We start from the raw sequence: 15553 nt of genomic DNA, 5'->3' as shown, positions 1-15553 counted from the left end.
AGAACAGAGGGACCAGAGGGTTCATTTTCCTATCAATCAACACTTGGATTTAGAAATTATATACCCTGCGAATTGTATTTTAAATAACAAAAAACAAAACTGGGTATCACTTAAAGTAATTTTCTTATTTTATCATGTACTAAATTTAATCGAAACTATCCTCATTAGCTGCTAAAATCAGGAAGTTGGGAGATAAGACACAGCTTCTTAATATCAAGCATACAGATGAAACGGCTGGGCACTTTTATTCTGTATATGCTAAGGAGAAAGAAAATTTAAAAAGCACTTTAACCTTTACAAAATGGTACAATGGAAGGACCAACCACTGGCATGCTCAAGTCCCACTCACTTATTCAACTGAGAGCAAGTGGCAATTTATATAACCCACCCAGCCCTCAAAGGAGACTTGTGACCATAATGCCCTTCTCCTGAGTTCTGGTAGGGAAGGGACCAAAAAAGCCCAAGAAGGTTCTCTTTTCCCTGCAGGTCATGTCAGTGACTGTGATCTGTGATCTCACTTCAAGCTGGTTCTCAGATTGCCAAGGATTCAAAAAAAAAAAAAAAACCCTAACCAATTCCTATTAAATCCCATGGATGGGGGCTGAAGTGCTCATACAGCAGGGTACAGTGCTGGCTTTTCTCAAGATCTAGGTTCAATCCCAAGCATCCCATGTGATCCCCAAAGCCCTACCAGGAGTAATCCCAAGGACAGAGCCAGGAGTAAGCCCTGAGCACAGCGAGGTGTACCCACCAGCCCCAATACCCACACACACACACACACACACACACACACACACACACACAATCGATGTCAGAGGCTGGAACAATAGGACAATAGGACAGTGGGCAGAGGCATCTGCCTATGCAGCAGACCTGGTTTGATCCCTGGCACTACATACATCTCCTTGAGCCCTGCTAGGAATCATCCTTGAGCATGGACTCAAGAGTCATCCCTGAGCACCACCAGGTGTGGCCCAAAGTACAAATAAACGAAATCCAGAGGATGTTTTAGTATACTGATCACACTGCAAATGACTATTTCTACATAATGGACAAGGTGACCTCACAATTGGGTTTAATTCTACACTCTTGATCAAAAACAATGACTTGCATTACCCCGCCCAGATGTGCATATGTGTGTAGGATGTGTATACATGTGTGTAGATCTGCTTAGTGTACATATTTACTTGGGGTAACTAACCTTCTAATCATCCCAGTCATTTCCTAGCTCACCCCCTCCATGCTCAACTTCCGTCAGACCCCCAAGTCCTCAGGCACATCCAAGCACCACCAACATGAAAATAAAAAGCTTCTTCCTCTACCCCTCACTTCCCTCTGACATCTTGGAGAGGAAAAGTAGGCAAAAATAGAGAAAAAAGGTAGGGAGTAAAAAGGAAAGAGGGAAGAGAGAGAAAAAGCTGTACCTTTCTGTAAAGGACAAACTCAATTAGCACGTTTATCTCTTACTGCTCAAGGGCAGACAAATCAAGAATGTGAAAACATTCCCAAGTCAAAACAATCTCCATCTTCATATTTCAGATATTGTAGCATTCCAGAACAAATGCCTTGTAAATAACCGAATACTATTGAGTATCTCTATTATGATTACAGTAAAAACCAAAGTCTTTCTAAAGGACATTCGCCAGCAATTTGCAGTCTCCACTAAATAGTTTTATTAGTTGTTGATCTATCTGAATGCCAATAAATGCCACGAACCTTTCTCCAGAAAAATATGCATATAATATTCACATAAGAATTTGCATAGAGGAGAAGAGGTTGATAGGCCAGGTTAAGGTTTCACCTTATGTAAATAAATAAATAATAGCCAGTAATACAAAAACAATAAAATACAAAAAGAGGTGGCAGAAGAGAGAGGGGTGAGAGAGGAAGGAAAGAAAAGAATGAGGGGAGGAGGGAAAGAGGAAGGAAGAAAAGGAGGAAGAGAGGGGAGATGGAAGGAAGGGAATGGAGGCAAGGAGAGAAAAATGAGGAAGAGAGAAAGGAGGAAGGACCAAAATAATTCTGAAATATAAAATTATAGATTCTCACACAAAGTTTAAAACAGTTCGACTCCAGTGGTCCTAAGACCACTTTCAAACACTGCTAAGTTTGATCAGGCATAATTAGAAAGTGAAATGATAAGAATTTGTGCAATACATAAGATGATTTTTTAAATAAAATTTTGTTCAAATTAGTGATATTTTAGTATTTAGTGAGTATCTCAGCCTGGAGCGATAGCACAGCAAGTAGGGAATTTGCCTTGCACACAGCCGACCCGGGTTCAATTCCTCCATCCCTCTCAGAGAGACCAGCAAGCTACCGAGAGTATCTCACCCGCACGGCAGAGCCTGGCAAGCTCCCCATGATGAATTCGATATGCCAAAAACAGTAACAACAAGTCTCACAATGGAGACGTTACTGGTGCCCCATTGTCCATCATCGATGAACAATGGAACAACAGTGTGACAGTGAGTGTCTATTCCATAGGATTATCCATGCATTTCTCCACACAATTGACAAAAATGAAGCCTTAGTATACAGAGGAAAGTACAAATGTTTCTTCATCTTTCACATCACAGCTTTCAAAACATTAGAATCTTTACAAGTCCTGAAGACTAAAAGTGAACATTTCAATTTCCCATATGACACTGAAAATTAAATGATAATTAGCAATAAAAGGGAAATATATAAGGAAACCCTACAGTGATTTGTTTTCACCATGGTAACTATTTTGGTGCTAGTTATTTAATATGGGATTCTTTCATACCACATCTTTAAAGCCCGTTCTTTGACAGGACCTAAAGTAGGCAAGCCATCTGTCTACCAACTGTCTGTCTTCAGCTTGAATTTTAGTTTCTTGGTTCCAATCACTCATTCCTTAAAATCCTCACCCACAAACCTATTAAGATGCCAACCTATTGTGTACACTGAAATACCCCTCCCCTAAATCCCTGAAACAGAAATGTGGATCCTCTATCATTATATTCATAACAACGGAGTTGGAAGAGGTTAAGTGGTATGGCCATCTAAGACGAGTGGGAGCTGCACAAGGAGCCAAGAATCTGTTTTCTTTCAGTAGAACACACAATCCATACTGTCTGTTAGCCTGGGAAGCTTCCAGCAAAGGACCAAGAGGATTGCCTGATCTCGAGAAGCCTGTGTGCACAGTGCCATACACCAGTCCCTTGGAACTCTGAGTAACAGACAGCTTCTCCTGTAAGAAGCTGAGCTGCCTCCTAAATGACCATGCGAACATGTGGAGATTCTTATACCTCTAGAAATAAACAAAGCCCAGATGGTAGGGTCTCAGGAAATACAACACTTCAAAGGTTACACAACTGCCTTGACTGAATTTAGATTTAACAAGCAAGCAAAGCATTTGCTAAGAGCCTTCTTTAAATAAATATATATATTTATATTTATATATATTTATATTTACATATTTATTTATCTATACATATGTGTATATGTGTGTATATATACATATACATACATGTATATATATTGGAGATATATATATGTATATATATATATAGCTAACCCGAGTTCGATTCTTCTGCCCCTCTTGGAGAGCCCAGCAAACTACCGAGAGTATCCCGCCCGCACAGCAAAGCCTGGCAAGCTACCCATGGCATATTCAATATGCCAAAAACAGTAACAAGTCTCACAATGGAGACATTACTGGTGCCTGCTTGAGCAAATTGATGAGCAACGGGATGACAGTGATACAGTGACACATATATATATAATTTAACAAAAAGCTTTCTTGATGCAAAAGTTCCTGTTAGGCATCATGGGTCTACAATCAGGAGTACCAGAGGAGGCAAGAATAGAGCTCACAAGGTGAGACTTTATATCATAAAAACATAAAATTTCAAAGTTAAAGTTAACCATAAAAGTCATAAAACCAGGTAAAACATGATTTAAGTGGTTCATAACTATACGACTCTTCTCTTACTGTCTAAATAGCGGATATGAAGATCTTGGTGAACCTCAGAGGTCCAAGACAGACCCAAGAAGTCTTGAGTTCCTGGGTTGAACCTGTGTAACATGAGTGTGATAACACAGCAGTGTTTCCTCTAAAAGAGAGTGGGAAATGACTTGGGTTTAGTGGTAGCTGAATTGAATTACCCCTTTAATGGAAGAAATTTCTGCTAAAATTGTTGTCATAAATATATCACTGTATCACTGTCATCCCGTTGATCATCGATTTACTCGAGCGGGTGCCAGTAAAGTCTCCATTCGTCCTATCCCTGAGATTTTAGCAGCCTCTCTTTACTTGTTCTTCCCAGTGGTGCTGCATTGGAGGCTCTTTCAGGGTAAGGAGAATGAGACCCATCATTGTTACTGTACTTGGCATATCGAATATGCCACAGAGAGCTTGCCAGGTTCTGCCGTGCAGGCAGGATGCTCTCGGTACCTTGCCAGGTTCTTCGAGAGGGAGAATTAGGTTATAAGAGGTTGCGCATACTTCCAGGAGCCTTTTTTCATAGTCTCTGGATACTGGCCGTTGATGGGATTACTCAGCGCCAGATGCAGTTTGTGGGTGTGGCTGCCAAGCTACTGGAAAATGGGGGATCTGGGTGGAGGAGGCCCAGTCCTGATCCAAGTAGGTTTGGAGATCTCTGCCCCGGTCCCCCACACCTGGGTTCCTCTGCGTAAGGAACATGTCAGAGAGTGGCCTTGAGCATAGCTATGGCTGGATTTCAGAGGTCTTCAGCTGCTGGGGCTTTACTCGGGGCAGGGAGGGAAACTCAACCCACCCCCCTCTGAGGGGCCCCAATAAAAATAACCAGGCACAGGGGCAAGAGACTGCATCATATACCCTGTTGCTCATCGATTTGCTCGAGCAGGCATCTATCTATCTATCTATCTATCTATCTATCTATCTATCTATCTACATATATACATAAATATGTACATATACATATATATGTATATATGTATATGTACACTCTGAGTGACTACAGTACTATTCACAGAAGTGATGCCTATTCCATCAATGGAGGGATGGGATAGAAAAATATGGGTGTACATACGGTGGACTATTATTTAGGCTTCAAAGAACGGAAAGTTTGGCACATGCTAAGAGGTGAATGAAAGCATGAGACATAGGCACAAAGGTCTGCCCAGCCTCTCTTCAGAGACAGGGAATAGAAGGGCTTGCCTAGAGCAAAGATCGGTGAGTGACACAGTGTCGATGATAAACACAGAACCTTGAATGTCAAGGTTAGGAATCGGAGCTGCAGCTGGTAAGTGGTTTAAACTACACTTGGTGCACATGCTGAGAAGAGGGTATGATGGATTTAACCCAACTCATCCAAAATGTTTCTGAGTTCTTGATTCTGATTCTATGTCATGCAGTATTAAGAGTTTTAAATGTGTATGAAATGTTGTATAGATTTCCATGTTACCTGGCCCAAGTCTTCATTTTTTTTGTGATCCTCCTACAAAGACTTGACCAAAATATCCACATCTGAACAAGAAGGATGAATCTACTTTCTCCCTCACTTAATTATGATGAATAAAGGATGCTGTGTGTCATAGTACAAAACCTAGCCCCTTACACACAGCAGGCATCCCACAAAGAGCACCTGTTGTGATTCCAGAAATTCAGTTTTCCTCAGCTGGGATCTACTGGCCACCAGAATGTGCACAGTGACGAGTCCTGGAATGCCAACTCTTATGAAATGGACTTTGTATACAGGAAACTTAGACGGTAGCACATGAGCACCTGAGATTGTGTGCAAGGCAACACCCGACCCCCTGTACTACCACTCCAGCCCCAAAGAACATATTTCCCAACAAAGACTTTGAGAGAGTTTGCAAAGATTAAAAGTGTCATGTTATTATGAAAAGAAATTATAAAGCTGTCTAAGAGCTTAGACTGTGTTCAGAAATGAGACACAACATTTCTCTTCAGCCTCATCACTATTTCTTAAACTAACTTCAGCCATCTAAGTGCTGTGTGTCTCTAAACACCCAAAATTCATTCCTAAAATCACACAGTTTGTCCCCTGTTTTCGCCAGCAATCTACCAATTCAACCAGCCCACTGGGCTCATATACAACCAAATACATAGTTGAGACATGTCATTTCACCAGTTCCAAGGTTCCCTCCTCTCTTCCCTTGGATAAAATGGAATGGGAGGTGGAAGGAAAGACAGTTCTTGTTCTCTGGGTTCTCTGGGTAAAGTAAAAGTCCAACATCCCTCCTAACTACAATTCCAGAATGTAAAGAATCAATTTAAATGAATTTTTATTAAGGTAATACTGGACTGGAGCGATAGCACAGTGGGTAGAGCATTTGCCTTGCACATGGCCGACTTGGGTTCAATTTCTCTGTCCCTCTTGGAGAGCCAGGCAAGCTACCGAGAGTATCCTGCCCGCACGTCAGAGCCTGGCAAGTACCCGTGGCGTATTTGATATGCCAGAAACAGTAACAACAAGTCTCACGATGGAGACGTTACTAGTGCCCGTTTGAGCAAATTGATGGAACAACGGGATGACAGAGCTGCAGTGCTAAGTAAGGTAACACTGGCTTACAAGAGCATGGAAGCTTATACTCTCTAGGGATATGGTGTTATCACACTGTATCGAAGTGCCAATACCTAATGGTGTTGCAGGGGGTCAGGAATTGCAGGGCTTGAACCAGGCATCCCACCTGCAAAGTATGCACTCCTCCAGCTGAGGTATCTCTTCAGTTATGCAGTATTTTAAACCAAATAGACTCTAGGTATAGTTAGTCACTTTTCCTTAAAGTACCCTTATGGGGATCCAAGTTATACTAGCAAGTTCCAAAGCTTAAGACACTTTTGACTAGATTCATAAATCAGCCATTCTTACAATTAGTGTTGACTTGAAAATACCAAAATTGGACTAATTCAGACCTCCTTTCTCTGGAGGGTCTCTAGCACAATAAGTCAGAGAAAAAACAGACTAAATCTACTTGTCAGCACCAAAAATACTTCTTTGTGAGAAGTGACAGGGAATGGACGACTTGGCTCTTTAGTTAGCAAAATTTTCTCTGGACCTCGTTATTGTCTAAATTGCTGCTTTCCTGTTCCTGAACAGAACCACCGTCCCGACCGGTCACCCGAAATACAGAAAACTGTCTGGCCGGGCGGCCCATCCTAGCCCAAGTCCCATGAAATGTGACCACGGAGCAGGGGGCATGGCTGAGGTGGCCGGAAGGAGGTCTGGCAGAGGACATGGAGAGGCGCAGAATAGCCGTGCTCGGGACTGTCACCACCTGCATCTCCAGCCACTGACCCCACATAGAGACAAGACCAAAGAACTGACGTGCCCCTGAACTGCCCTCTGCCCAGAGAGAGGACAGAAACCACGTCTGAGCCTCTCGGAGCAATGCTCCCGTCTCTGCTCCCCGGTTCCTCCGTCCCTTCAACCCAACAGCCCTGCTCCAGAGACCAGGCTGGGAATGGTCCCAGAGTTAGACTTTCTAGCAACCGGCAGGCCGTGAACCAACTCGAGACTTTTTAAACAAGTGTGTAAACACACTTCAAATGAGGAAGAAATAGTCCTGGAGCACACACTTGAGGATCTTTTAAAGCAGCACCTGCGCCCCCAGGCCTGTGGCGCGGGGCTGGAGCACGCGCCTGACCCTTCAAGGCAGCCCAGAGTTCAGCACTCCCGAGCCCAAGCACCAAACTGACAGGCCTGCACCACTCATCTGGGTATGATTCCCCTCCCCCCGCCCTCCCCTGCCCCTGGCCACAGAGCACTGCTAGGAAGGAAGCCTAATCCTAATGTTAATTGTAAAAACAAAGGCAAGTTTTACAAATCTTTCAAAGCAGTCAGTTCTGCTATAACCCATTTACCATAAGATTATAGAACTGGACTGACTCAGACCTCGGGACCTAGAAGATCTATAACCTGGCAATACAGATTAAAACCGGCTTAAATCTACTTATGTCAGCATTAAAAGTATTTCCCATTCAAAGAAGGGCTGCGAGGACCATAACCACTGAAAACAAATCCAGACGCATTCACAAGCAGGATAAGCTCTGAGTTACCTGTGTGACACCACTTAATCGTCATGGATTTTATGACTACTGGAGGGGTGGGGAAAGAAAAAAAAAGGTATGACCATCCTGCAAAGTTTTTCTGTGCTAGCATGACTGGGGAAAAAAAAAAAAAACAAAAAAACAGGGTGTGCCAAGGAGGCAGAAATACATGGTGTGAGAGAAGCAAACATTTCAAGGAAATTTCTCTGTAAACAGATTTCCACTATACCCGCAGTGTCCCAGGGGCACCTATTTGCAGCGGTGAGGAGCTCCGGGCAGGAGCGTGAGGCATGCACTGGGGGTACCTGGATGAAGTCCTGATGCTTCCAAGCAGCGCACATCCTCTAGGGACAACAACATCCACGAGGCCACTTCAGGACAGAACTTCTACCAAACTACAAGGGCCTTCCTGCAGGGGCCTCACGAGCATCCAGGCCTTGCCCCTTCCTGCCTGCCGTGTTGATAGAATGACTTGGTTGGGTCCATGTAGGGAAGAGCGAACCCTCCCCCAGTCCCGGAGGTAGGCCTCACACTTTTTCTCCTGAGAGCAGAGTCCGGACTTTGAGAAGCATGTGACTCCAAGGGCCTATCCAGAAATCATGGCGAGGGGGCTGGCTGCTTTGGGGGTCTGGTTTGCGTTTACTTGGGGAAGGAGAGCTGGGCTATCGGGGGAACCGAAGCCAGGATCTGAGACAGGTAAAGCACAGGCTTTTCGTAGCAAGCGTTACTACTCTGGCCCCCAGGGCTTCATGTTTAGCATGAGGGGATCACATGGAATTCTTTTTTATTTATTTATTCATTCATTCATTCATTCATTCATTTATTTTTATTGAATCACCATGTGGAAAGTTACAAAGCTTTCATGAAGGCTCAAGTCTCAGTTACACAATGCTCAAACACCCATCCCTTCACCAGTGCACATATTCCACCACCAAGAACCACAGTAAACCTCCCCACCACACCTCCAGCCCCCCAGCGCCCCACCCCGTCTGTGTAGCTGATAAATTTCACTTTACTTTCTCTTTACTCTGATTACATTCAATATTTCAACAAAAAACTCACTATTATTGTTTGGAGATCCCCCCCCCCCGCCCCAAAGTCAGACCTGCTGGAAAGGAAGCATTTGATAATTTGTTTTCCATTGCTGAGAATGAGGAGATATGAGGTCGTGTGGCCACATCCAGATTCAGCGAGCTGGAGAGTCAAAGGGTCACAGGGAGATAAGAGAGTTGATAATTCTTATCCAAGGGCAAAGTAACCCCTCCCAGGAGGTCTTAAAGGCAGAGACTATTTCTTAACTCTAGCAAAGGAGGAAGGCAGATGGCAGGATGCCATCTGGGGTGCATCCCTCAGTTCAGAGGTTCACATATGAGCCCCAGTCGGGGCTATGGTTTATCCCCAGAGTTCAAAAGCCTCCACCAAGTTTTCTTCCTCTCACTGGCTCCTTCTCAACGATGGCCTCTGAACATATAAATGACAGGACCATGATTGCAGCTTCAAGGCAGAGCACATCTTGAACATGTGATGCCCTGATTCCCCAAGGGTGGCACACATGACATGCAATGCTGAGATTCTTGGGGCTTCCTTGGTCCAGTGTCCGGACACACTGGCACAGTGCTTGGGGACCACTAGCACCACCTCAGCAGTGCTTGCTGTGCCAGAGATGGAACTTGGGGCCTTGCACATGCTAGGTACGTGAACTACCACTTGGACCATATGCCACCTATGCAAAGTTTTTATTACTAGAAACAATGCCCGATTTTAACAAACCCTATAATCCCAATCTAAAAACAAAAATCTCTATCCCTTCTTTGTCCTCATATGTTATCCCAAAGCCAGTTTTTCTTTCTCTGCATAGAAATATGTGTGTACATCCACAAATCACACCCTCATTAAAAACATTGCCTGCTTTTCTTTTATTGCCGTAGAAATATGTCTGACCCGCCAATGTGTGTTTAAAACTCCAATACAAAGAGACACATCTCAGGGAAATGATATTCCTAAAGTATGAAGGAAAATGTTCACTTATATGCATATGTGGAAGCAGAAGGCAATTTTATGCTTTTGTTTTATAGCACAAAAGATCCTTCCTAGTCAGAAAATAAAATCATGTGGGGTTGACCACCAGACACTTTATCTGCCAAAGACTCATGAATGCTAACATTTAGCATTTTGTTAAAAAGGGGAAATTTTTTTTTTAGTGGACACCAGCAACTAAGGTATTTAAATGCAAATAATGTTCTGTTGTCCATTCTATTTAAGTTCAAATAAAAGCATACTGTGCTTCTTAGGGCCCAAAAGAAAAATGACCAGCGGAATTAGTTACAATATAATTGATTCCTTCTTATCTCCAACTCAGAGACCAATGTTTCAAGCCTGCCATTTATTTGCTCTCAGATCTGTTTCCATTCAAGCTGCAGCAACCTCTCGTTTTCCCACCTGAAAGATGAACTGCCACACTTGAAGGGAAAGTGACCCCGGGTCTCTCTGCCAAACCAAGCATTTCTCTTACCCACTCTGTGGTAGTATTTTTAGACCTCTCCCACCTGGCTCAGAACTTCAGGTGACTTACCTCAGCCTAGTTTTGAATTCAATTATCAAATTAATATTCCAAAAACGATGTTCCCATAGCTCATGTTACTGTCAACACCCCACATCAGACCTCCAACCAACAAATCAAAAGAGCGCAATTCCCAGATGATGACTAATGTTTTCATTAAGAAGATATCCAAAGCTATCCCTGAAGTATGACTGGCTGTTTGGAAAAAATAGTGGCATAAAATAACATCACTTTGCATGTCATTTTAACTTACAAGTAACAAGCTTTAGCTGATCCCATGACAGCAAGGATCTCTCCTTCATTTATTTATATTTCCTCCTGCACTTGTTGATGTTAACAAAAAAAAAATATGAAGCATGTCTCAGTAATCAAGCACACAAGGAATTTTTCAAAGGGGAGATATGAGACATGAATTCAAACAAAGCAGAATCTATTCAAGTGGACTCCTCTCCACTCCACCCTGCTTTTGTCTCTGTCAGGAGTTTATGAGTTCATGCCCCATTTCACTGGTACAGTCAATACCACAGGTTAATCTGAACAGATGCAGATTTCTGAGTTTGGGATGAATTTGAGGAGAGTTGCATAGAAGTATATTTTACTCAGGTTCTAAATATATTTAAGGAAATTGATAATCAAAGGAATGTTGTGAAATCCTTTTAAAGAATTTTTTATCATTATTTTTTTTAATTTTGAATTTTTTTAAAACACAAAGTGTCTCCTATTGTTGAAAATATGTAGTTGTTTTCAACTTCCTATACTGCATTATACTTTTTTGTGTAGCAGGACATGGTTTTCAAATATCCAGGTACCAAACAGAGTTTTGGTTTTGGGGTGATTTTTGTTTTATGGGTTTTGGGTTTTTGAGCCACACTTGGTGATGCTCAGAGGTTACTTTTGGCAGTGTTCAGGGGACCGTATGGGATGCCAGGGACCAAACCCAGGTCAGGTGCATGCAAGGCGAGAGTCCTACCCACTGTCCTATATCTCCAGAATCCAAAGACATACTCTTATCTGGTAATTTGCTCCTATCCCTGAAAATTACAAACGTCAATAAGGTTCATGACATTTTTCACAGCTTACTGCCTTGCACTTTAATGAGTTTCTTCCCAATAATTAGATGCTAATCATTCTCTCTGCTGCAATAACAGAAATCAAACCCTGGTCTAGGCACACAAACCATGCACTTTACCACTGGGCCATATTCCCAGCCTTCAGAATACCAATCTTCTAAAGGGACTTAAAAGATGCCAAGGGATTTCAAAATTTCTCCCAAATCCATGTTACAAGGAAAGCAGAAGCCCAGCCATTTACATGCATTCACCGTCACCCCTCCCCCAGTCACCAGTACACACAGTGACTCCGCACACATCTGGCACTCTATCAGCAATGTATAAACTTAGGAAGAGACAGCTCACTTGATTTTAACCAATACTGATCAGGCACCCAAGGAGTGAACACAAAACTCCTCTAGAGGGTTGAGGAGGTCGCTGGAATTAGTAGAGAACATGCCTAGCACACAAGGGTTTGATCCCTGGCACTGCTTACTTGTGGATGATCCCTGACACTCCCAGGCACTGCTAGGCTGGGCACTGAGCCATCCAGCCCTCATGGCCAGGCATAGTGTCTGCCCATGCCTGCCAGTTCCACTAGGAGAGGCTTCTATTCAGAAAAAGTACAATCCTGAGAGAATAAACAGGCATCTCTGGCTTTTCTGAGAGCAGACATAAAGGTCAAAGAGGGGGTGGGGGAGTCACCGAATACCAAGTCCAAACCCTGCCAACAACCTGTGTTAGATACTCACATATATTTCATTATGGTCGAAGCGCTTCTTGAGGTTGTTGATGAAGGTCTCCTCGTTGAGAGGTTCGAGAAGAACCATATCGCCAACCCCAATCATATTGTCCAGAAGTGACGTTTTCACCTCCATCTTGGCCATAGTCTCCCACTGTAGGGAAAAAGGGGAAAGGGTTTCGTTTAAATGAGCAAAATTATTTTTTGACATTTCTTAGCTCCACCACAAGAATGAATCATTAGCAACTCCAAAGGCCTCATAACTGCCATTCCCTTCCTCCCTACAGTCCCTAGCTGAAGCCGCTGAGGCAGTTAATGGTGACATCAAGCCCTTAGAAGTTCCATTTACCAAATTGTTGCCACAACGTCAACCATCCCAGGCCAAGTCCTTTACACAAGGAGATATTAGGAAACCCATATGTCCAGTTTCTTCTTCATATCTTCCCCTCTCCACAGGAAGTTGCATAACTCCAGCCAGAGCATGGAACCCATGACTGGGAAGCACCCCCTGCATGTCAATGGGAAGGCTGGAATGCCATGAACTTGCTTCCCCCAGGAGCACATCCCAGCATTCCAAGATGAAATGCTGAACGCGTTTCCCCAGGAAATGTTTTTAGAATGACACTAACTTTTATTGACTGCCTGCCACAGAGCAGATGCTGTAGTAGAACATCACATGTACCGATCAATTTATATCTCACTGTAACTCTTAGAGACCAAGGGAGTTACTAGATTCCCACTTTAAGGCAGGAGGCTACAGCTCAGTGATGAGGCACTCAGTGGAAGAGCACCAGCTTTGCCGGAGTTTGATCCCCATGTGCCAAGCATGATTCTATAGTAGCTCTGCTGCTGTGAACCACAACACCCTAACCAGGTATGCAACCCCCGGCAATCAAGCCGCCAAAGCATGAAATCAGAGAAGTAGGTGACCCCAAACACCACAATAACAACAGCAATAATAATAAAGAGAAGGTGAGAGGATACAGGGAGGCGTAGGGAGATTAAGACATTCTGCTGTGATTACTAAAGAGGGGGTTACATTTTATATTAAAGAATTCAATATCCACTTGAAACACCACAACTATGGAGGGGAATTTCAGTTCGGGCATCGGTACTCTTTTTCAGGTTTGGGGATGACACCTGGTGGTCCTAAAACAAGTTATCTTCTTAATACTTAAAGCACATGCCCAGCCCACTGAGTTATCTTTTTGGCCCCCAATCTTTAAAGAACAGAACACAACCCACTTGTAAAGCAGCGATGGCCTTCTGTCAAGAAGGCTTCATTGCAATGTTCTTGTCAGTTCAACAGACAGGTCATGATAAAACCAAAGTCATCAATGAACAGACTCAAAATTTTCACTTCCCTTTAACTCAATATAGAAAGTCTAGCAAGCAGAAAAAGTAAGGCATTGCTAGGGCTGATTTTACCCCCATCATTAATTAATACTCATGCATGGTGCTATTCAACATTAAATTCCCACAGATTCTAATCAAATTTCTATCAACATCATTGAAACCTACTTGCTTAAAACTTCACAAATGAAAACACTGTTCCCCTATTCTAATGTGGAGTATCCACCTTGCATCTTCAAGAGTGGCAGCACAAGGGCTGGAAGATAGTCCAGAGGTGCAGTCTTGCATGTAACAGACCCCCATCCCTACATGTTCCTCCAAGCATCACTGGGTACATCCCTAGAAATGACCCACCTCCCCCTAACACCACTAGGGTGATCCAGGACACCACAGAACCCTTGCAACATCACATCTTATTTAGTTAACTCCCAGACTGCTTGGCCAAAAATAGCCAGAAGGGTCCCCATAAACATGCTTAGGATGCCCCTCCAAAACACAAGCAACAGAAATTTCATTTTAGATGGACTGTTTTATTTTTACTGGGGGGGCGGGGCGGGCATGTCAGAGACGGAACCCAGCAACTCCCATAGGCAAGACAAGTGCTCTTCGACCAAGTCACATCCCCAGGTCCCATGGATTGTTTCAAGGAATGTTGAGAAAGATGACACAATTGTTTACTACTCACTATTGGGACAATTAACAAGGAGTATTGGTAGTGACTTCTACAGATCCAGAAATACATCCATTATCTGTTACCCAACTTTTTTAAAAAAATATTAAATGGTTACTGCAAAATCAAAAAGGAGAGAACAAGAAATGCATTCTCCTATGAACAAAAGCAACCCAGAAAGTATTTCATATTGAAAGGAGAAAAAAAAATCAAATATGCTTTCTGCTCATTTTTTAACCTCATGTCAACTCCACCTGAAGGGGGAAAAAAGTATGGCTGGAACCCAGTGACAATAATACTGAAAATGACTTCGCACACTCTGAAGTAGGCCAGACATTCTCAAACAACATCAGCGGGGTGGGGACGCCAGCCAGTCTGTGGAGATGCAGCAGAAGCCAGGAGACAGCTGGTCCCACACCCAAGTCCAGGCAAAGATTTGTACAGGAATAGGAACACAAGTACCCGACCTTTGTCACAATCAATTAACATTTAAATCAGATTTCAAGATCTCCCACTCATGAAATGCCAAAAGCACTCTAGTTGGGATGCATTACATATAATTTGGCAGATGAGGGAAGAAAGTTAAGGGATTAAGAGGGATGTCAACCTGAGAAGGGTTTCAGAAATAACCACCACAAACTAGCAATTTAAATTAAGCAAAAAGAAGAGGAATGGGAACCCTCTGCCCTGGGGTAGATTCCCAGTCTATTTATAGAAACTGTCCTACAAAGACAAAAGCTTTGCTGCAGGTAATGATGATTAGACAGACAGCCTTTCACCATAATTACCTGCTTCTCCATCTTTTCAAATACACGTCTCCAGCAAGTCCTATGGGTTTGATCCCAACCTTATAAACCAAAGGGGAGAGGTAAAATAAAGGCTGAGTTCCACTGGCTAAATGTGAATCTCCAGGGTGGCGGGGACAGCTCAGGGGTTGAGTGTATGCCAAGTTGAAGCCCAGGAACTTCATGGCCCCCTAACACTCACCAATGGTGGCCCCAGATGGCCTGGGAGCAAGCAGTACCACAGTGCACTGAACTGAATCATAAGTTCAATTCACTGCCAGAGCATCTCCAGATGTGGTTCTTGGGTCCTCTGAGTACTACTTGGGATACGGTCCCACTTCTGTGACCTTAAAAGCAAGTTGAAAAATTCT

The 15553-nt window shown here is 43.2% G+C and overlaps 1 protein-coding gene across 4 annotated transcripts in view; it reads right to left on the bottom strand.

Annotated features, from left to right (window-relative positions):
• MYO1B (myosin IB) overlaps positions 1-15553 on the bottom strand; it is a 194660-nt gene that overhangs the window by 145846 nt on the left and 33261 nt on the right. For all 4 annotated transcript variants that reach the window (XM_055122358.1, XM_055122357.1, XM_055122359.1 and 1 more), the window contains exon 2: positions 12385-12528. In XM_055122358.1, coding sequence (XP_054978333.1) covers positions 12385-12519 — 135 coding nt within the window. In that variant the 5' untranslated portion in view covers positions 12520-12528. The remainder of the gene's footprint in view (positions 1-12384; positions 12529-15553) is intronic.

This window comes from Sorex araneus, chromosome X, assembly GCF_027595985.1.
Source record: "Sorex araneus isolate mSorAra2 chromosome X, mSorAra2.pri, whole genome shotgun sequence".
NCBI lineage: Eukaryota > Metazoa > Chordata > Mammalia > Eulipotyphla > Soricidae > Sorex > Sorex araneus.
Note: the sequence above shows the minus strand (reverse complement) of the source record. Positions and strands in the feature narration are given on the sequence as shown.